The sequence below is a fragment of the Emys orbicularis genome, chromosome 2 (assembly GCF_028017835.1).
Source record: "Emys orbicularis isolate rEmyOrb1 chromosome 2, rEmyOrb1.hap1, whole genome shotgun sequence".
NCBI classification, from domain to species: domain Eukaryota; kingdom Metazoa; phylum Chordata; order Testudines; family Emydidae; genus Emys; species Emys orbicularis.
The window spans coordinates 52,000,117-52,023,047 of record NC_088684.1 but is presented as its reverse complement, the minus strand read 5'-3'; the positions used below and the strand labels follow the sequence as shown (position 1 = coordinate 52,023,047).

At 43.2% G+C, this 22,931-nt stretch overlaps 1 protein-coding gene across 2 annotated transcripts; it reads right to left on the bottom strand.

Annotated features, from left to right (window-relative positions):
* Positions 1 to 8,403: 8,403 nt before the first annotated feature.
* ZFAND1 (zinc finger AN1-type containing 1) lies at positions 8,404 to 19,759 on the bottom strand. Of its 2 annotated transcripts, none has more exons than XM_065399819.1 (8): positions 19,705 to 19,759; positions 17,029 to 17,071; positions 15,508 to 15,547; positions 15,114 to 15,241; positions 14,935 to 15,026; positions 12,096 to 12,224; positions 8,693 to 8,826; positions 8,404 to 8,585 (listed from the first exon to the last, which is right to left on the bottom strand). In XM_065399819.1, exons 1-8 carry the CDS (start codon positions 19,757 to 19,759, stop codon positions 8,415 to 8,417), a joined length of 792 nt encoding a protein of 263 aa, XP_065255891.1. In that variant the 3' UTR covers positions 8,404 to 8,414. The 2 variants fall into 2 exon arrangements, with proteins under 2 accessions (XP_065255891.1, XP_065255890.1); XM_065399818.1 differs by having other exon boundaries at positions 8,693 to 8,848; positions 12,100 to 12,224.
* Positions 19,760 to 22,931: the final 3,172 nt, after the last annotated feature.

Here is a 22,931-nt window from a genome sequence, read left to right as displayed (position 1 = left end):
TTTGGATGAGGAAAGCCACATTCATGGGTCTATGTGATGAGCTCACCGCAATCCTGCGGGGCAAGGACACGAGAATGAGAGCTGCCCTGCCCTTGGAGAAGCGCGTGGCGATTGCACTGTGGAAGCTGGCTACTCCAGACTGCTACCAATCGGTCGCTAACCAATTTGGAGTGGGAAAGTCAACCGCTGGACTGGTGTTGACAAAAGTGTGCAGGGCTATTAATCGCATCCTGCTCCAAAAGATTGTGACTCTGGGCAACGTGTGTGACATTGTGGATGGCTTTGCACAAATGGACTTCCCTAACTGCGACGGGGCGATAGATGGCACGCATATTCCAATTCTGGCACCAGACCACCTAGCTGCCGAGTACATTAATCGGAAGGGGTATTTCTCAATGGTTCTCCAGGTGCTTGTGGATCACTGAGGGCGTTTCACAGACATTAACGCAGGCTGGTCTGGAAAGTGCATGATGCACGCATCTTGCGGAACACTTGCCTGTTCAGGAAGCTGCAAGCAGGGACTTTCTTCCCGGACCAGAAGATCACCGTAGGGGAAATTGATATGCCCATTGTGATATTGGGAGACCCTGCCTACTCTTTAATGCCGTGGCTTATGAAGCCATACACGGGGCACCTTGACAGCAGCAAGGAGTGGTTCAACAATAGGCTGAGCAAGTGCAGAATGACTGTTGAGTGTGCTTTTGGCCGTTTAAAGGCCCGCTGGTGCTGCCTATATGGGAGGCTGGACCTGGCCGATGACAATATTCCTATGCTTATAGCCGCGTGCTGTACGCTTCATATTTGTGAAGGGAAGGGTGAAAGCTTCACTCAGGGCTGGACTACTGAGGCTCAGCACCTGGAGGCTGAATTTGAATAGCCAGAGACCAGGGCTATTAGAGGGGCGCAGCGTGGGGCCATAAGGATCAGGAATGCCTTGAGGCAGCAATTTGAAGCTGAAAGCCACTAATATTTGTTGCTATGCTCGGGAGTGCAGTGCTCGTAATGCTAGAAGGTGATTGTGATTGATGCAGACGATGCACTATGAAGGCTTAAGAAAATTACCTGTTGCTTTGCAGGGCTCTGTTTGCTTTCAATTAATGGAATAAAGATTGCTTTCAAATCAAAACAATTCTTTTTTTAAAAAAAAACAACAACCGGAGGAGAGGGACAAATGAAAAAACACATCAGCACTGAGGGGAATAGGAAAAGGGAGGGTCTCAGGAGGTGGTGGGGTCCCGGGACGGTTAAAGATTTGTGTATGTCTAGGTATAGATTCATAGATTCTAGGACTGGAAGGGACCTCGAGAGGTCATCGAGTCCAGTCCCCTGCTCTCATTGCAGGACCCGATACTGTCTAGACCATCCCGGATAGACCTTTATCTAACCTACTCTTAAATATCTCCAGAGATGGAGATTCCACAACCTCCCTAGGCAGTTTATTCCAGTGTTTAACCACCCTGACAGTTAGGAACTTTTTCCTAATATCCAACCTAAACCTCCCTTGCTGCAGTTTAAGCCCATTGCTTCTTGTTCTATCCTTAGAGGCTAAGGTGAACAAGTTTTCTCCCTCCTCCTTATGACACCCTTTTAGATACCTGAAAACTGCTATCATGTCCCCTCTCAGTCTTCTCTTTTCCAAACTAAACAAACCCAATTCTTTCAGCCTTCCTTCATAGGTCATGTTCTCAAGACCTTTACTCATTCTTGTTGCTCTTCTCTGGACCCTCTCCAATTTCTCCACATCTTTCTTGAAATGCGGTGCCCAGAACTGGACACAATACTCCAGTTGAGGCCTAACCAGCACAGAGTAGAGCGGAAGAATGAGTTCTCGTGTCTTGCTCACAACACACCTGTTAATGCATCCCAGAATCATGTTTGCTTTTTTTGCAACAGCATCACACTGTTGACTCATATTTAGCTTGTGGTCCACTATAACCCCTAGATCCCTTTCTGCCGTACTCCTTCCTAGACAGTCTCTTCCCATTCTGTATGTGTGCAACTGATTGTTCCTTCCTAAGTGGAGCACTTTGCATTTGTCTTTGTTAAACTTCATCCTGTTTACCTCAGACCATTTCTCCAATTTGTCGAGACCATTTTGAATTATGACCCTATCCTCCAAAGCAGTTGCAATCCCTCCCAGTTTGGTATCATCTGCAAACTGAATAAGCGTACTTTCTATGCCAATATCTAAGTCGTTGATGAAGATATTGAACAGAGCCGATCCCAAAACAGACCCCTGAGGAACCCCACTTGTTATACCTTTCCAGCAGGATTGGGAACCATTAATGACTACTCTCTGAGTACGGTTATCCAGACAGTTATGCACCCACCTTATAGTAGCCCCATCTAAGTTGTATTTGCCTAGTTTATCTATAAGAATATCATGCGAGACCGTATCAAATGCCTTACTAAAGTCTAGGTATACCACATCCACAGCTTCTCCCTTATCCACAAGACTCGTTAGCCTATCAAAGAAAGCTATCAGATTGGTTTGACATGATTTGTTCTTTACAAATCCATGCTGGCTATTCCCTATCACCTTACCACCTTCCAAGTGTTTGCAGATGATTTCCTTAATTACTTGCTCCATTATCTTCCCTGGCACAGAAGTTAAACTAACTGGGGTCTGTAGTTTCCTGGGTCGTTTTTATTTCCCTTTTTATAGATGGGCACTATATTTGCCCTTTTCCAGTCTTCTGGAATCTCTCCTGACTCCCATGATTTTCCAAAGATAATAGCTAGAGGCTCAGATACCTCCTCTATTAGCTCCTATCATATCCAACCTTCTCCTTTAGAGTACAGTGAAGCAGGTACTGTACTTCAGCAGGGCCAAACTGCTGAGGGATGGGTGTTGAGTGCAGTGGGTAGTGGGAGTCCACACTCCTGGACTGTGAGGAGGGAGCAGTGGAATGCTGCGGGTAGAGAGTGGAGCCAGAGGGTTGATAACTGTGTGTTGGCAGGTGTGTGTGGGGAGCATGGGAAAGAGTTTTGTGACAGCGGCTGCAGGGGAGGGTGGGCACAGAGTTGCTTGGTTTGAAGAGCTAGTATCGCCTGGAGAGTGTCCACTTGGCGCTCCATAACTGTTAGGAGCTGTCCGTGGCTTCTTTCTGGTGTGCCACGTTCTCCTTTCGGTCCCTCTTCTTGCTGTCAACATTTCAAAGGAATCCAGCTAAGCTTGTTGATTTTAGAGGACTTAGAAAAGTTGTCCTTTTAGCTGTGATGCAGCCTTAACTATAGTGGCACTCCCACACCACTATAATAACAGAGATACTCCCTGCCTCAAAGAATTCAGTCAACGTGAATTGGTGGATGTGTGCAGGGTTTATGCATGGGTTGGGGTGCACTCGCAGAGCTGTGGGATGGAGGGTGGTTGGGGTGCACTGATAGAGCTGAGGGTGCAGGAGGGTTCGGGTGCAGGGTTGGAGTGCACTGGAAGAGCTGTAAAGTGCAGGAAGATTGGGGTGCACTGTCAGAGCTATGGGTGAAGGGATTTGGGGTGCACCTACAGAGTTGTGGTGTGCAGGGGATTGGGATGCACCTGCAGAGGTGTGGGTGCAGGGTTGGGGTACACTGGCTGAGCTGAGGGGGAAAAGGGTTGGGGTACATTGGCAGAGATGTGGATGCATGAGGACTGGGGTGCAGTAGCAGAGCTGGAGTGTGCCATGCCTCCCTCACCTGATCCCCCAACCTCTCTCCCCTCCCCACCACTCATCCCCATGTATCCCTCTGGTTTCATGAACAGTAACTTAAAGCAGCCCTCTTGATAAAACCTGTACATTCTAGATCTCACAACTTCATATTGCCTACTTCCCTGACCTATCACTTCTTCATCCACCGTGAGATTTACTGGATCTATTTTGACTTCAGTAATCCACATCGTAAGGCCCAAATTGTGAGTAAGAAGCTTCTTCTCCTTGTATGGCTGTGCTGGGGCAACTCACAACAACCACCTCTGAGCTCTCCAGATTGCTTGTTCCACACAGACGCCTACTCAGACCAGTAGCTGAAAAGCCACAATCTAGCCTTAAGGGCTTGATCCTGTTTCCACTGAGGTCAGTGGCAAAACTTTCACTGGCTTCAGTAGATAAAGGACTGGTCCCCAAATTCCCCATACAATGAACTATATTTATCAGTAGGGCTGTCAAGCGATTAAAAAAATTAATTGCGATTAATCGCACTGTTAATAATAGAATACCATTTATTTAAATATTTTTGGATGTCTTCTACATTTTCAAATATATTGATTTCAATTACAACACAGAATACAAAGTATACAGTGCTCACTTTATATTTATTTTTTATTACAAGCATTTGCACTATAAAAAAACAAAAAAAATAGTATTTTTCAATTCACATAATACAAGTACTGTAGTGAGTGACAGAGTCCTGTGGCACCTTATAGACTAACAGACGTATTGGAGCATAAGCTTTCGTGGGTGAATACCCACTTCGTCAGACGCATGTAGTGGAAATTTCCAGAGGCAGGTATAAATATGCAGGCAAGAATCAGTCTAGAGATAACGAGGTTAGTTCAATCAGGGAGGATGAGGCCCTCTTCTAGCAGTTGAGGTGTGAACACCAACGGAGGGGCAACTGCTTTTGTAGTTGGCTAGCCATTTACAGTCTTTGTTTAATCCTGAGCTGATGGTGTCAAATTTGCAAATGAACTGAATTCAGCAGTTTCTCTTTGAAGTCTGGTCCTGAAGTTTTTTTGCTGCAGGATGGCTACCTTTAAATCTGCTATTGTGTGTCCAGGGAGGTTGAAGTGTTCTCCTGCAGGTTTTTGTATATTGCCATTCCTAATACACTGCTACCTTGATATAACGTGACCCGATATAACATGAATTCGGATATAACGCGATAAAGCAGTGCTCCGGGGGTGGGCGGGGGGGCCCTGTGCACTCCGGTGGATCAAAGCAAGTTCAAAATAATGCGGTTTCCCCTATAACGCGGTAAGATTTTTTGGCTCCCGAGGACAGCGTTATATCGAGGTAGAGGGGTATCTGACTTGTGTCCATTTATCCTTTTACGTAGGGATTGTCCAGTTTGGCCGATGTACATAGCAAAGGGGCATTGCTGGCACATGCTGGCATATATTACATTGGTGGATGTGCAGGTGAATGAACTGGTGATGTTGTGGCTGATCTGGTTAGGTCCTATGATGGTGTCACTGATGTAAATACGTGGGCAGAGTTGGCATCGAGCTTTGTTGCATGGATTGGTTCCTGAGTTAAGAGTTACTATGGTGCGGTGTGTGGTTGCTGGTGAGAATATGCTTAAGGTTGGCAGGTTGTCTGTAGGTGAGGACTGGCCTGCCTCCCAAGGCCTGTGAAAGCGAGGGATCGTTGTCCACGATGGGTTGTAGATCACTGATGATGCTTAGAAGAGGGCCTCATCCTCCCTGATTGAACTAACCTCGTTATCTCTAGACTGATTCTTGCCTGCATATTTATACCTGCCTCTGGAAATTTCCACTACGTGCATCTGACGAAGTGGGTATTCACCCACGAAAGCTTATGCTCCAATACGTCTATTAGTCTATAAGGTGCCACAGGACTCTTTGTCGCTTCTTACAGATCCAGACTAACACGGCTACCCCTCTGATACAAGTACTGTCGTGCAATCTCTTTATCATGAAAGTTGAACTTACAAATGTAGAATTATGTCCAAAATAACTGCATTCAAAAATAAAACAATGTAAAATTTTAGAGCCTGCAAGTCCACTCAGTCCTACTTCCAATCGCTCAGACAAACAAGTTTGTTTACATTTGCAGAAGGTAATGCTGCCCGCTTCTTGTTTAAAATGTCGCCTGAAAGTGAGAACAGGTGTTCTCATGGCACTGTTGTAGCTGGCGTTGCAAGATATTTACGTGCCAGATGTGCCAAAGATTCATATGTCCCTTCATACTTCAACCATCATTCCAGGGGACATGTATCGATTCTGATGATGGGTTCTGCTCGATAATATCGAAAGCAGTGCGGACTGATGCCTGTTCATTTTCATCATCTGAGTCAGATGCCCCCAAAGAAGGTTGATTTTCTTTTTTGGCAGTTCGGGTTCTGTAGTTTCCACATCGGAGTGTTGCTCTTTTAGGACTTCTGAAAGTATGCTTCTCACCTCGTCCCTCTCAGATTTTGGAAGGCCCTTCAGATTCTTAAACCTTGGGTCAAGTGCTGTAGCTATCTTTAGAAATCTCACATTGGTACCTTCTTTGCATTTTGTGAAATCTGCAGTGAAAGTGTTCTTACCATGAACAAAATGTGCTGAGTCATCATCCGAGACTGCTATAACATGAAATATATGGCAGAATGCGGGTAAAACAGAGCAGGGGACATACAAATATCCCCCAAGGAGTTCAGTCACAAATTTAATTTACGCATTTTTTTTTAACGAGCGCCATCAGCATGGAAGCGTGTCCTCTGGAATGGTGGCCGAAGCATGAAGGGGCATACAAATGTTTAGCATATCTGGCACGTAAATACCTTGCAATACTAGCTACAAAAGTGCCATGTAAATGCCTGTTCTCACTTTCTGGTGACATTGTAAATAAGAAGAGGGCAGCATTATCTCCTGTAAATGTAAACAAACTTGTTTGTCTTAGCGATTGGCTGAACAAGAAGTAGGACTGAGTGGACTTATAGAGCTCTCAAGTTTTACATGGTTTTGTTTTGGAGTGCCGTTATGTAACAAAAAAAAAAAGAAAAAGAAGAAAATCTACATTTGTAAGCTGCACTTTCACGACAAAGGGTAGGTCTACACTTACCTGGTAGTTCGGCAGCGAGCGATCGAACTTCTGGGTTCGACTTATCGCGTCTTGTCTGGACGCGATAAGTCAAACCAGGAAGTGCTCGCCGTCGACTGTGGTACTCCTGCTCGGCGAGAGGAGTACCACGGAGTCGACGGGGGAGCCTGCCTGCCGCGTGTGGACCGAGGTAAGTTCGAACTAAGGTACTTCGAACTTCAGCTACGTTATTCACGTAGCTGAATTTGCGTACCTTAGTTCGACTTGGGGGGTTAGTGTAGACCTGCCCAAAGAGATTGCACTACGGATTGTATGAGGTGAATTGAAAAATATTATTACTTTTGTCTATAATTTTTACGGTGTAAATATTTGTAATAAAGCTAATATACACTTTGATTTCAATTACAACACAATACAATATGTATGAAAATGTAGAAAGCTGAGCTTTCTGCTGCATAAACCTGCAGTGCCTGCCTGTAACATTATTGTGTTGAATGTGCAGCATGGGACATGGATCCCTGCCTGGGAGAAGACACCTGTTTAAACTCAAATATCTACTATCATTAGCTAAATAGCATTTTACATGTTATGAAAACTTGCTTGTCTTTTGTACTTGTATGGCCCTGATTACCTTAGTAATTAAGTGCCTCAGAATCTTTAATATATTTATCCTTATAATACCCCTGAGATGTAGGGAAATGCTATTATCTCCTTTTTACAGATGGAAAACTGAAGAACAGAGAGACTAAGTCCAAGGTCTTATAGGAAGTCTGTGACCATGTAGGGACTTGAGCCCAGGTCTCCCAAGTCGTAGGTTAGCTCCCTAACCACTGGACAATACTGCCGCACATGTGAGCTTGTAAAACATGGGTTGGTTTTTTTCAAACTCTGTCCTGTACATTCTTAAAAGGAAGAAATAGAAAATAAAACATACATTACTGTCGTGCTTTAGAAAGGTATTGGACTGTTCTGTTCTGTAGGGCTGTCACTCTGTTTAGCCACAAAAGAGGGAGATGGAGAATGAAGAAGGGCTCTAGGTCAAACCAGGTATCCCCTCCAATAATATAAGCAGCTTCTTATCTCTTTAGTTAACGGTTCACTCTGCTGGTTTACATTATTAATTCATTTATTGTTTTCATCAATACTTTGTACTGTACAAAAAAATACTTTAAAATACAAAACCAAAGATAAAAATTTCATTTGGTTGCATAATGGCAATAGAATAAAATAAATGGAAAGATTCATGTCACAGAGGTGATGTCCGCTTACCAATCCATTCTCTTTTTAGCAGTATCAACCACTCCCAAGTTTTGGTAGCTGGTGGATTAGTTAGTTTACTTGCCATAGGCATCCTGTGCCAGTTGTGACCGGAACACTTTCTGTCTTATAAATATTTCAAATTGACCAACATCAAATATTTATTAAATGGGTTAAACTATTGTTTCAAGTAACCACAACTGTTCTACATTAAAAATATACATTTATTTTTAGAGATAGGGCTCAATTCTACCCACAGTTATGCAGATGCAACTCCCACTGAAGTTGGTGGGAATTGTTTCTGGGTGGCTGAGGGCCGAATCAGGCCTGAACCCATTCTAAATGTAAGTTGTGTTTGGCTTTAGCTCAGTGTTTTTTCTGGTGATCTTTGTTTCCATCCAGTTCACCAATTAGCTACTCTAAATATGAATTTGTATCTTCTATAAACTGATCTTCATTATCAAGGTATTCCAGAATAATGTTTCCACCATTATATAATGGACACTCTTGATTGGATAGCCAAGTAGCCAATGTGTGGTCCAATGGCAAAGCTTCTCCAGATACAGTATGACACAGCCTTAATTTCTGCAAGAAATGCCCCCCGCAAAAAAATCTTGTTGTTAATTCATATTCATGCATGAAAGACAGAAAAAAATTATAACATTAAATGAAAATTGCTACCACTGATTTACCTTGGCTGTTGATTTGTTGTTGTCATTTTTAAGGTCTGCTAAGCAAGCTGCAAAATCTACTACTTTGCCAATACTCCACTTACTGCAAAAGAACATGGATTTGCTCTTCTCCTTGCTTCCCTTAGGTAAAAACACTTGAAAGTAAATTCTTTCTGTCTACAGTAAGAAACAGAGAAACATACACTCAGGAGAAACGAACAATCACAAACACACATCAATTAATTTTGCTGGTCTAAAGAGAATTAAGCTGACATGTACATTATTAATTATTATTATTATTATTAATCACTTTATACTGCAGTACTCCCCAAAGGCCTCAGTCGAGATTAGGCTCCCATTGTGCTAGATGCTGTTACAAATACCTATGACGAGAAAGTCCCTGCCCTGGCTATCAGACAATAATGATCGCTTTGAAGAGGAAAAAGGTACACCTCTACCCCAATATAACGCGACCCGATATAACACGAATTCTGATATAACTTGGTAAAGCAGTGCTCCAGGCAGGCGGGGCTGCGCACTCCGGTGGATCAAAGCAAGTTCGATATAACACAGTTTCACCTATAACGCAGTAAGATTTTTTGGCTCCCGAGGACAGCGTTATATCGAGGTAGAGGTGTAGTTTAAAGAGGTAATGCTGGTTGGGCTCCCGTGCTGGTGTGTGTCAGGAATACGATATGTCACAATATTGTGGAAGTCCCAAGCTGGAAAGCAAACAAAAGGCTACTGGTAGTCATGTACACTGTGGAGCCGATGTGCTTGAGTTCTGATGATAAAGAGCAATCAGTGATATCAGAGGTGCCTGCCAGCACTTTTGTCTAGGCCAGCTTCTCAACCTTCATCCCATCCCTCCTCCCTGTAGGTACCAAAAGCTTTGTGGCCTTCCCCAGGACTGAAACATTTATAAGAGAGGGTACTATTACAATCTTTATTGCCTAAAAGATGCATATTTTAAATATGAAGTAGGGACCACCTGTTTTTTTCTGGTTTGTTTCCCCTTCATACTTGTTTCTCTTGTTTCATCAACTTCTATTTTATGTTCTATAAACACAATAGATAGGTTCGCCTTTGCCAGGTGCCAGCTGAAAGCAAGTAAGCAAGATAAAAAATATTTCTTCTTTTCATTGGTTTTACTTGGGTTTCCCCTAGAAAGAATTCATACCTCCCAACCCTCACCACCCCTAAGTCTGTGGGCTTGTCTTCACTGCAGTTAACTCAAGTAATAACTTTAGCGCTGACCCTAACCCTGAATTCCATCCACACACAAAAACCTTTAACTCAAGCGTGGTGGTGTTTTTAACTCAAGTTAGCTGGCCCAAGAGGAGATATAGGCTGAAACTCAAACAAGCGCAACTCATAACCTACTAACATGACCACTCAATAGCTGGATGCAGGATAGTGCCACTCTACTGCCGATAGTCCTCCAATGCTTTCCCACAATTCCTACTGTGTGCCCAGAAAGGACAGACAAGTTCTCTCACAATTCACTGGGACAGAATTCAGACAGTGGCTCAGCATACTGCAATACTAATCATGAGATATGCCTCCATAAGTCTCTGCAACACCTGAGTGAGTACAATGCCAGGGCAGACATAGCAACTTGACTGTTATTTCACAATCTGGCTACTCTCACTCAAGCCAGGCAAACTCAAGAGGAGTAACTTGAGTTTATTCTGAAGTCAAGACATATCCTGGGAAACAATCTAGAAAAAAACCTACAAATCTAGAAAGGGTTCGACAAGAAAAATTTGAGGGCTTAACTAGACCAACTTTCCAGCTGTGAAAAGTGATGCAGCAGAGAGGGATCCAAGGGACATCTGTCACTAAGCTGAAGGGAGAGTTGGGGAGAATAGCACAGAATGAGGGCTGGGAAGAGAGTTTGAGAAGGGAACTGAAAAGAGAGTAGAATTGTGGGTTGGAGTTTAAATTACATCTGTGATAGATTATCACTATTCTACATGATTAAACAATTAAACTCCAGTTAAGCAAATGAATAATGAAAGGAATTAACATAGAGCCATTTGTGCTGTGGGTTACAATCTTTAGAGTTAGGGAACAGCAATTTAATTTCCTTATAACCAAAAAACCCAAACTCATTATGTTACCTCCTGCATCTCAAGACGTTAATCACTGTCTCCATTCGTACATCTATTAAAATGGCATAATCTAAGGATTGTGCGGCAAGCAGGACTTCACATTAAGATTGCTACCTAAACAGGAATGTTTAATTTGTACTCCAAGCATGTGGAGATTTGTAGTAGAGAAAAAGAAGTCATAATAGGATTCAGAGAGGGAAGAGCTACGTTTGTTTTACAATAATTAAATGTAAAACAAGACAAAGCCTAATGGTAAAAATGATGAAATGCATTGTATATGATGTGGCCAATATATAAAATTACAAATTGGTCTAGAATGAAATCCTGCAAGAGGGAAATAGAAAGACATTTACAAACTAAAAATCACCCTGGCTTGAAAAAAAAAAGGAGCTGTTGTTCTGAATGATCATAGTGAGAAACAATGAAGAATCAGTGAAGTAATGGATGCTGCTGACCTTAGCTATGGTGAAATATGTAGCTCAGCTAAACTGTAGAAGTGTGAACAAATCTTGTTTTATCACTCAAAGCTCAGGCCAAGTATGAGCTAGATTTCTCCAGGCTGGCACAAAGATATGTAAATTGCACCCTCTATACACCAACCAGGGTCACTACATCCACATGAGAGGGCAGGCAGGGCTTCAATTGTGAACCTCTCTCAGGGGTTATTGGCTTTAAGACTTAGGTCATGTCTATGCTTTAGTGGCACAGCTATGGTACTGCAGCTGTGCCGCTGTAGCATAGATGCTTCCTTCATTGTTGGAAGGGGTTTTCTGTCAATGTAAGTAATCCATCTCTCTGAGAGGCAGTACCTAAGTCAATTATGTCTACAGTGGGGATTAAGCTGAACTAACTATGTCACACAGGGCACAACATTTTTCACAGCCCTTAGTGGTGTAGACCAGGCCTTCTTTTGGACTGCAATTTGTTCATGGTTAGTGTCGCAGATTAATTTGCTGTTTAAATAGCAAACTACATGTCCATTTTCTCTCTCACGCACAATATAAGAGAATTTGCTTTCAGGCAGGAGATTCAGGCCCTGATCCTGCATATGCTGAATTTTACACATGAGTACTCCACTGAGTTTAATAGGACTACTCTTGTGTGTGAAGTTAAGCAGGAGTGTAAATGATTGTGTTTTCAGGGGCTAATTCAGAAACAAAAATAAATAAACAGAATACTTTTTTTTAATATTCTGTTTTACTCTAAATGAGAGTAAAATTAACAATAAAAGTCTAGAAATCTGTTTATATCCTTAAATAAATAGAGTAAATCAGAAACACGGATGCGGTTTGAAGGCAACTGCTTATGACTGACCTGTGGCAAGGACTTATCCCCACACGCGTGCATTTTCAGTTTCATTAGTGCCACCTTTGCTGCTGTTTCACTGTTTTTTGCTCCTTTCCGTCTTTTGCTTCTTACTGCCTCCTCTTTTTTAGAATCTGAGGAAAATATTATTTCTGAATGTTACTCCAAGTCACGTTTTCTTTCACTCTGTTACAAATGAAATTACCATTGTGTCTATTGTCACAAAAGTTTAGAGTTCACTGCACTGGAATAATTTAGATCTGCCTCTATGGGTGTGCCCACGCTGCAGCGGAGGCGAGCCTCCCAGCCAAGGTAGACAGACTCACGATAGCAGGGCTTGAGCTAGCGTACCAAAATAGCGGTATGGACATGGCAGCTCAGACTACAGCTCGGACCCTCAAGCCCACCTGTCCCCCTAAGTTTGAGACATACTCTTTGTGAGTGGATCCCCTTCTGTTCCATGCATCCGGGCAACCATCATACAATTGCTGGTACTCTGAGTACTAGGGAGTCTGGCCAGTCCTACTGGAATTAGTAACTAGGGCTGTCAAGTGATTAAAAAAATTAATCACGATTAATGACACTGTTAAACAATAATAGAATACCATTTAATTAAATATTTTTGGATGTTTTCTACATTTTCAAATATATTGATTTCAATTACAACAGAGAATACAAAGTGTACAGTGCTCACTTTATATTTATTTTTGATTACAAGTATTTGCATTGTAAAAATGATGAAAGAAATAGTATTTTTCAATTCATCTCATACAAGTACTGTAGTGCGATCTTGTCGTGAAAGTGCAACATACAAATGTAGATTTTTTTTGTTTGTTACATAACTGCACTCCAAAACAATGTAAAACTTTAGAGCCTGCAAGTTCACTCAGTCCTACTTCTTGGTCAGCCAATCTCTCAGACAAACAAGTTTGTTTACATTTGCAGGAGATAATGCTGCCTGTTTCTTGTTTACAATGTCACTGTTGTAGCCGGCATCGCAAGATATTTACGTGCCAGATGCGCTAAAGATTCATATGTCCCTTCATGCTTCAACCACCATTCCAGAAGACATGCGTCCATGCTGATGATGGGTTCTGCTCGATAACAATCGAAAGCAGTGTGGACTGACGCATATTCATTTTCATCCTCTAGTCAGGTGCCACGAGCAGAAAGTTGATTTTCTTTTTTGGTAGTTTGGGTTCTGTAATTTCCACATCGGAATGTTGCTCTTTTCAGACTTCTGAATGCAAGCTCCACACCTCGTCCCTCTCAGATTTTGGAAGGCACTTCAGATTCTTAAACCTTGGGTCGAGTGCTTTAGAAAGCATTTCCTTAGAAATCTCACATTGGTACCTTCCTTGTGTTTTGTCAAATCTGCAGTGAAAGTGTTCTTAAAATGAACATATGCTGGGGTCATCATCCGAGACTGCTATAACATGAAATATATGGCAGAATGCAGGTAAAACAGAGCAGGGGACATACAATTCTCCCCCAAGAAGTTCAATCACAAATTTAATTAACTCATTTTTTTTTAAATTAGCGTCATCAGCATGGAAGTATGTCCTCTGGAATGGTGGCCGAAGCATGAAGAGGCATACAAATGTTTAGCGTATGTGGCATGTAAATACCTTGCAATGCCAGCTACAAAAGCCAGTTCTCACTTTCTGATGACATTGTAAATAAGAAGAGGGCAGCATTATCTCCTGTAAATGTAAACAAATTTGTTTGTCTTAGCAACTGGCTGAACAAGAAGTAGGACTGAGTGGACTTGTAGGCTCTAAAGTTTTACATTGTTTTGCTTTGGAGTGCAGTTATTTAACAAACAAAAAAATCTACATTTGTATGTTGCACTTTCATGACACAGAGATCGCACTACAGTACTTGTATGAGGTGAATTGAAAAATACTATTTCTTTTGTTTATCATTTTTACAGTGCAAATATTTGTAATAAAAATAATTTACACTTTGTATTCTGTGTTGTAATTGAAATCAATATATATGAAAATGTAGAAAAAGATCCAAAATATTTAATAATTTTCAATTGGTATTCTATTGTTTAACAGAGCGATTAAAACTGCGATTAATTTTTTTAATCGCGATTAATTTTTTGAGTTAATCGCGTGAGTTAACTGCGATTAATCGACAGCCCTATTAGTAACTGGGCCAGAGAAATGTGCTGGGATGGAGCAGAAAGAGACAACGTCCTCTGCACTGATCTGTGGCTGCAAAGCAGCACTGGGGGAGCATAAGCTACATGAGCTGAACAGATGTAGAAAGTGATACTTCTAAATGTGCTTCACCACAACATCCCTGAGGTACTATTCCAGCCCCTCCGCTACACAAACATAACGTGGCCATGTCTGGCAGTGCTCCTTAGTGTAGGTCTAGCCCACAAGGCCATAAAAGTGCCCACTCTGTGGCCAAACTTTGCTACTATGAGGGCTGCCCGGGCAACATGCCAGCAGCCTAAGGTTTGCACCCAATCTGCATATATTTTTACCTAATATTTTTACTAATCCACCTAATCACAATACTTACCTTTCATCGTAACAGAAACTGCTATTTAGACTTGATTAGCAATAAAATCCAGTCTCCATCAGCTTTGTCCTCATCCCGGATTTGCAGGGAAAGGGCAGCCTGGGCCACATCTGGACTTTAGGGACATCTGCCATAGTGTATCATGTCTCCAAATATAGGAGCAGGGCTACACATGGGCACTCACAGGCAGGCATTATCCATTCAAGGAACCTTAATTCTTTTGACAAGCTTGGACCTCTAGACTAACACAAAAGCTCAAACAGCTCACTGAAGAAAATAATACAATAAATATCCTATGGTACTTGCCTATAATATCTTTAACTAGCTTCTGAGTAGCAGCCATGCGAGGTTTAGGGGTATCCAGTTTCTCACACTCATGGTCTGACTGATGACGGTGTCTATAAACAATAGAACAGCAAACTCTCATTAGATGTTCCATATGTTAACAACAGAGCATAGGTGTTTCAACATTTTGCTCTGCTCACCTTAAGCAAAACTGTTTCTTGCAGTGGGGGCATAAAACTGGTAAAAGCTCTTTTCCATTGCAGCCCTTATACGTGCATGGGTAAGATCGATGTTCGTCCAATTTCATGCTCTCGCTTCTTATATTCACCTAAACATTATTAAGAAACATGCAGTGTAAATACACATATGTAATGAAAAATAATGTGCATCCTTATCCAACTTGCTTTAGTGCTTTGATTCTGACATTACAGAAAAACAGGAAATTAATTTAGAGTGCTTTAAGGGAGACCTGCAAGCTTTAAACAAACAAACACAAAAGTTCTCCACTTGCAGCTATGTGAATTGAACATCCCCAATAACCAGATTTTGTGGGGTTTTGATGTCTTGCAAAGAAATCACAAATTATCAACTTACCTCAGAACAGCCATGAGAATCCCGGCTTCTATGTTGAAGGCTTAAAGTTAAAAGAAAAAAAGTCCCCATCACTATCCAAATTTCAAAAAAGCAAAAAGAAAACATGAGCCCATATAAGTGTTTGATAAGTTGTAATGTAGCATGGCTTTCATCATGATCAAATTTCAACTAAATAACCACCATTTTCTTCCAAAACTTGTACCAGCATACAGATTTTTATCACCAAGGGGATTGGTTTTAAAACTAAAAGTGTCATATTGCTCTTGACAGCGTATGATGGTTTAGTTCTCAAAAATTAGGCCCCAATTCAGCAAAGTACTTTTAGTGAAAGGGGCTACTCACATGCTTAAAACTAAGGCCCAGATCCACAAATCAACTTAGCTGGCTAAGCCCCCGATCTAGTCCCAGTTTTAAGCCCCTCAGTGATCCATAAAATCCCACTCAGCTACTGCCTAACCGTAAACTCGCTCAGCACCTACATTTTTGCTGTAAAAGTTCCCTGGCCACCCAAGTTTCTGCCTCTAGACATGTGCATCCAATCTCATGCCTAAACCCCAGTGCAACCCACAAACGGGGGGTAATGGAGGAGCACCTATCTTTCTTGAATAGTCCAATCCGGTAACCATGCTCTGAGCATGCCTACCAGCCTGAGACACGTTCAAAATCCAGGAAGGGGGCTGGAGGTGTGTGCCTCCCTTATAACTTTCAGCCCAGTGGCTAGAGCCCTCACCCAGGATGTAGCAGACCCAGTCAACAGAGCAGAGGGTCTGGACCCTGGGTCTCTCATCTTCCAGATGGGTGCTCTAATTACCAGGCTAGAGAGACATTCTCACTCCCTCTCTCTGACCCAATGACTATTTAATTATTTCTCCAAAGTAGAACATCTTCAACAGGAGAGACTGAGGAAGACTCACATCAGAATCTAATTAATTTGAGTGTCACATCAAATATATATATAGAACATTTATTTATCAAGATTCTTAGAACTGGAAGCAGTAAGTTAAACGAGTTCGTTTGACCATATATTACCAGAAAGCAATAAGAAGCGTAAGAAGCCTATGAGCAGTGAGCTGCTTTATCTGACAGCTTAATTGGGAAAGAAAAGAGCTAAATTTATAGTACGCATTCCAAGAATTTTAACTCCAACGTAGGGAACTCTAAGTGAGACAGCTCTGTTTTGATCTGGCTGCGTACAAAAATAGTCTTCCTGTTGACTTAAATCGGAGGTACCAAAAGCACAAGCTGAAGACCAAATATGCCCTATGGAGTATGGCCATCTTCTTTGTCTAATTGCACTCATTCACAAAAGACCCAGAGAAATAAAATAGGACATTAATAAGAATTCATGATATCTGTTCCTGAATTTATGCAACAAATAACTTTTTATCTCCTCTTTTATTAAATCAAAAGTGACACCCTCCTTGATTTTTCTATTCGGCTTAAAATACTGTAACATTTCCTTTTTGGTAGTTGGATTCAAGTTTAAGTGTGTCTAAGATCTTATATTATATGATGTCTTACCAAAAAACTCCTGAACAGCCATCACATACAAAGGGCAGAAAATCTGAAACCAAAAGAGAGGGTTTTTTTAATTAGCTACGGTAATTATTTAGCTAATAGTTTTTAATCTAAATATTTATAAGGTTAACTACCAATGCACACAAGAAATAAATGCAAAAATGTCTTCCCTACCAAAGCATTCAAACCAATTTACATTCAGCCCTTCATACAGTGCCTGCATTAATATTTAAGAACTTGGACCAAGTCTGATTTGCTAATTCTACAGACTCAAAAAGACTAAAAAAGTTCAATCTACTTAACAATGTTGTTGTTTTTTTTGTAGCACAGTATACTCTAGTTTGCTACTGCTATTAAAAAAATAAGAGGTAAAATGAAGTGCATTCATGTATATTCTACGAGTAGGAATTTGAAGTGTACTTCTGTAAGCAGTGCTAACAGGTTTTTTTTTATATAAAATCAATTTAAACAAAAACCTGAAGAAAAGCAAGCTGTATTTTATCAGTGTCAGCCAATTTATTATTTATGACAAGATCACTCTGATCATTACCCCAGTTACAGTTTGATGGAGTACAAGGGGGAATCTTTGCTTTTGTACAACTATTATAAGGTGATGCACAAATCAGTCTAGTCTTTTGATATATACATTCATCCCTTAATTCTGTGGCAAATCTAGATATTTAAGCTATTATGTAGAATGACTGGTGCAATCAGTCATATATGAATGCTTTATTTTTTACGGGGTGAAACCATGTCTAGTACTTAGGCCATGGTACTGGGCATCAGTCCAGTTTACTAGGCTCTATTCCTGGTTCTACTGCTAACTTCCTGTATAAACTCAGGCAAGTCACTTAGTCCAGTGTGTGACCTTTACTCATAATGATGAGCACTTACTCAAGAAAGTAATCTCACTGACTTCAACAAGACTATTCGTATTAGTAAATGATTATAACATGAATAAGGGTTGCACAACTGCACCCCATATCTTTCTATTTGTCAGTTTCCGCATCCGCAATTGCGATTTCATAATACACAGGTGTGATGTTTCCCTAATTAATGTTTGTAAAGCATTATTAGAACTTTTGATGAAAAGTGCTATAGGAGTGCAAGGTCTTATTATATACGTTACCCATGAAATCTGGTATTTGCAAATTGACCTCTTGCGAACCTTTAACAAGACTGTACCTCTCTTCACAGCTTCTGCTGTCTTTATGGCTATTCCTGAACTAGCATTTTTCAGAAAATCTCCCAGTTTTGCACTACCACTGCACCACATCAGCTCCAATGGTGGTAGCACTAGAGCAGACTGAGGTAGATGTTTTTACGAATGTGTCACCTAACACTTCTCAGAGCAAAGCTGGACAATGAGATAGGAAAACATTTGAGCCCCATCTACACTAACGCAGCAACAGTGAGAGTTTTCCCAAAAATTGCTTGTGTAAACACAACATATGTAAGTACCACAGTTCTAAAAGAAACTGCAGAAAGTGCGGCCACAAAGCTCCCTCTGGCTCTCCTAGCTTGTGTGGTACTATTACACATCTCATTAGGCACTGGAATGGCATTGATTTCAACGTGCCAGACCAGAAGGAATGGGGAAAGGGCTATCAGCTATTAACAGTGGCTCTGCAAAGGTAAACTGTTTTTTCCTGGCCCACTACACTACACACTTCAGTGCACCTGCTCTAATCCCCATCAAATGAGACTGGAAATTCTGTCAGCTGTTGAAAACATTCTGGTAAATGAAACAAAAACTATGTCCAGTGAAGGCACCCTTTCCTTAATGATGCTTCAGATGCCACCCTTTAATCGTAACATGCTTTTAACATGTTCCTCCAAAAAAAATTCCTTCACATGCTGAGACTGGCAACTTAGCTGCCAGGAGCCTCAACCTCTTGTGGACACAGGCAGGCAGGTTGTGGGATAGCTCAGTGGTTTGAGCATTAGCCTGCTAAACACAGGGTTGTGAGCTTAATCCTTGAGGGGGCCATTTAGGGATGTGGGGCAAAAATCAGTCTGGGGATTAGTCCTGCTTTAAGCAGGGGGTTGGACTAGATGACCCCTTCCAACCCTGATATTCTATTATTCTAACTCACACACTACTTCAGCCCCGTTCCTGTCATCTCACTGTTACTCATGCAGGCTGGGATGATGGATGTGCTGGTGGCTGAGCCATACTAGGATTTCCCAGAGCAGATCCTGGAGGCAGTCACCGCAGCACCTCACCCAGGAGAGACAAACTCCAGGATCATTAGACTGCCCTTGAAAGTGACACCTAGTCCGTTACTGCCGGCCGAGTGATGGTGGGGAGGGAGGACGGCCTCAGACCCAGTAGCCTCACTGAACTGTTCTGGGCATGAGGGTGATGGGCGCACAGGGAGCCTGGCTGAGACGAGCTAACAAGGGTCAGCGGCTCGCACATGGTCACCGCCTCCTCGCCCGCCCGCCAAGCCCTGCCTCTCGCAATTGGTACCACGTCCTCGCTACCTGCCGTGCCCCCTTTCAGAGACAGGCCACGCCCCTTTACAGCACCAGACTTACAAGCCCCGCCCCTCTCCGCCGTGTCCCGCCTCCTGAGCTCAGCCACAGGCAGCTCGGGCTCGCGGCACCGCCCAAGCGGAAGTGGTTCCTCCATCCCCAAGCGGACGTAGCGGGGACCCCGAGTGCCCCTTCACCTACCCAGCTGGCCGCAGTGCTCCACGCCGCAGTGCTGCCCGATCGCCAGCTCCGCCATTGCAGCCCCCTGCGCCTGCGCCACGGGGTTGCTCAGTCAGTGTGTTTGCGCGGGGATTGTTGGGATATTGGAGGTCTCCTTTCCGCGACTGTCAAAGGGGCGGAGTTACTGTCCTTGTGTATATGTCGCTGCCTCCACCGCGGGGATTGGCTGGAGAAACCTTGTGAGCGGGGGGGAGGGGCGAGGGGCGCTGGCTGTATAGTTCAGTGAGTCCAGTCCAGTGGGTGAGGGCGAGATGGGGCGTGGTGGCTGCTTGGAGTTGGTGTGGGCAGTGGTGTGAGAGGAATGGGGCTGAGGAGGGGTACGGGCATTGGGGCAGGGTGTGTGAGGAATGGGGCTGAGGAGGGGGTACGGGCATTGGGGCAGGGTGTGTGAGGAATGGGGCTGAGGAGGGGTACGGGCATTGGGGCAGGGTGTGTGAGGAATGGGGCTGAGGAGGAGTACGGGCATTGGGGCAGCGGTGTGTGAGGAATGGGGCTGAGGAGGGGTACGGTGTGCGAGAGGAATGGGGCTGAGGAGGGGTACAGGCATTGGGGCAGGGTGTGCGAGAGGAATGGGGCTGAGGAGGGGTACGGGCATTGGAGCAGGGTGTGTGAGAGGAATGGGGCTGAGGAGGGGTACGGTGTGCGAGAGGAATGGGGCTGAGGAGGGGTACGGGTAGTGGGGAGGGTGTGGGGTAGGAATGGGGTGTGGAGTTTGCGGGGGGGGTGCATGGGCTGGAGGAGTCAGGGTGGTCATGTCTTGTGGAAGGGTGTTCAGTGCTGAGGGGTTCTTGGCTGTGGCGGCAGGTTTATATAATTTTTGGTGGTGCCCAGAATGGGTCCAAGTCCTGCCCCCTCCCCCCCCCCCACCTGCCTAAGGCTCTGGGAGGGAGTTGGGGTGTGGGAGGGGTGCGGAGGCAGCACACAGAGACACCCCCACCCTGGGGCCGCGGGGACGTGCCGGCCGCTTCCGGGAGTGGTGCGAAGCGAGGGTGGGCAGGAAGTCGCCTTAGCCCCACTGCGGTGGTGGTGGTGGCCCCTGGGCCCTTTTAAATCACCTGGGGGTGCCAGGCGGGGCTGGGAGATGATCCTGGGGAGGCGCACGGTGGCGGCAGGTGGGGACGGGGGACGGACCCAGCCCCGAACGTTGGTGGAGCCGGGCCCTGAATATTTCTGGAGCACGGGCACCACGGGCCCATATAACTCGCCGTTCCTGGGAGGCTGGGAGTGTGGTGGGGGACTGTGTATGGGGGTTGCAGTCTGTCTCTGGGGAGAGGTCAGTTTCTGGGCTAGTCTAAGAGTGGGACTGAGACCATAAATGCCTCAATGTCGTGCCTCTTTTCTGCCACCCTTTGAGCTCAGCAGAGTAAATGCCAAAGGTGAAATACCGAGGTATAAAATGACTATTTATAAGAACAGTCATACTTATAAGAACAGTCATACTGGGTGAGATCAATAGTCCAGCTAGCCTAGTATCCTGTCTTCTGGCAGTGTCCAGTGCCAGATGCTTCAAATGGAATAAACAGTACAGGAAAATTTTGAGTGATCCATCCCTGTTGTCCAAACCCACCTTCTGGAAGTTTGAGGTTTAGGAGAATCTGCAACAGGGGGTTGTGTCCCTGACCAGCTTGGCTAATAGCCATTGATGGACCAACCTCCATGAATGTATCTAATTTTATTTTATTTTTTACCCAGTTATACTTTTGGCCTTCACAACACCCCCTCACAACCAAGTTCCACAGGTTGACTATGTGTTTTGTGAAGAAGTATTTCCTTATGTTTGTTTTAAACCAGTTGCCTATTAATTTCATTAGGTGACCCTTAGTTCTTGTATTATGTGAAGGCGTAAATAACACTTCCATATTAACTTTCTCCACACCATTCCTAATTTTATAGACTTCTATTGTATTTCCTCTTTGTCGTCTCTTTTCTAAGATGAACAGCCCCAGTCTTTTTAATCTCTCCTCATATGGAAGCTTGTTTCATACCCAGAATCATTTTTGTTGCCCTTTCCTGCATCTTTTCCAATTCTAATATATCTTTTTTGAGATGGAGCGACCAGAAGTGCACACAGTAGTCAAGGTTTGGGCTTACCATGTATTTATATAGTTGCATTATGGTATTTTCTGTCTTATCATTTATTCCTTTCATAATGGTTCCTAACATTCTGTTAGCTTTTTATTGCTGCTGCACATTGAGTGGATATTTTCAGAGAACAATCCATGATGACTCCAAGATCTCTTCCTTGAGTGGTAACAGCTAATTTAGATCCCCAACATTTTCTTTGTATAGTTGGGATTATGTTTTCCAATGTGCATTACTTTGCGTTTATCAACATTGAATTTCATCTGCCATTTTGTTGCCCAGTCACCTAGTTTTTTGAGATCCCTTTGTAACTCTGTGCAGACAGCTTTGGACTTAACTGTCTGGAGTAATTTTGTTTTGTCTGCATACTTTGCCACCTCACTGGTCATTCCCTTTTCCCAGGATCATTTATGAATGTGTTGAACAGCATAGGTCCAAGTACAGGTCCTTGGAGGACACCGCTATTTACCTCTCTCCATTGTGAAAACTGACCATTTATTCCTACTCTTTGTTTCCTAGCTTTTAAACAGTTACTGAGCCACAAGAGGACCTTCCCTCTTATTCCATGACTGCTTACTTTGCTTAAGAGCCTTTGGTGAGGAACGTTGTCAAAGGCTTTCTGAAAGTCCAAGTGCATTATATGCACTGCATCATCTTTGTCCACATGCTTGTTGACACTAGGGTGACCAGATAGCAAGTGTGAAAAATAGACACTTTTTTGAGGTGGGGAGGGGGGATATTGTTGCATATATAAGACAATGCACCTAATGCTGGGACGGTCCTGATAATATTGGGACGTTTGGTCACCCTAATTGACACTTCAAAGAATTCTAATGAGGCGTGATTTCCCTTTACAAAAGTCATGTTGATTCTTTCCTAACATTATTTATCTATGTTTCTGATCATTCTGTTCTTTGCTATACTTTCAAACAATATGCCTGGTACTGAAGTGAGGTTTACCGGACTGTAACTGCCAGGATCATCTCTGGAGCCTTTTTAAAAAATCAGCATTATAGTAGCTATCGTCTACTCATCTGGTACAGAGGCTGATTTAAGTGATAGGTTACATACCACAGCTAGTAGTTCTGCAATTTAATATTTGAGTT

Bases quoted from the DNA above. Each gene is read 5' to 3' on its own strand.
- ZFAND1 (XM_065399818.1), bottom strand. From the start codon at position 19,759: ATGGCGGAGCTGGCGATCGGGCAGCACTGCGGCGTGGAGCACTGCGGC. The intron at 17,072-19,704 runs GTAGGTGAAGGG...TTTTGGTTTCAG, and splicing joins GGAGCACTGCGGCCAGCTGG to ATTTTCTGCCCTTTGTATGT. The intron at 15,242-15,507 runs GTAAGTTGATAA...AATAATGTTTAG, and splicing joins ATTCTCATGGCTGTTCTGAG to GTGAATATAAGAAGCGAGAG.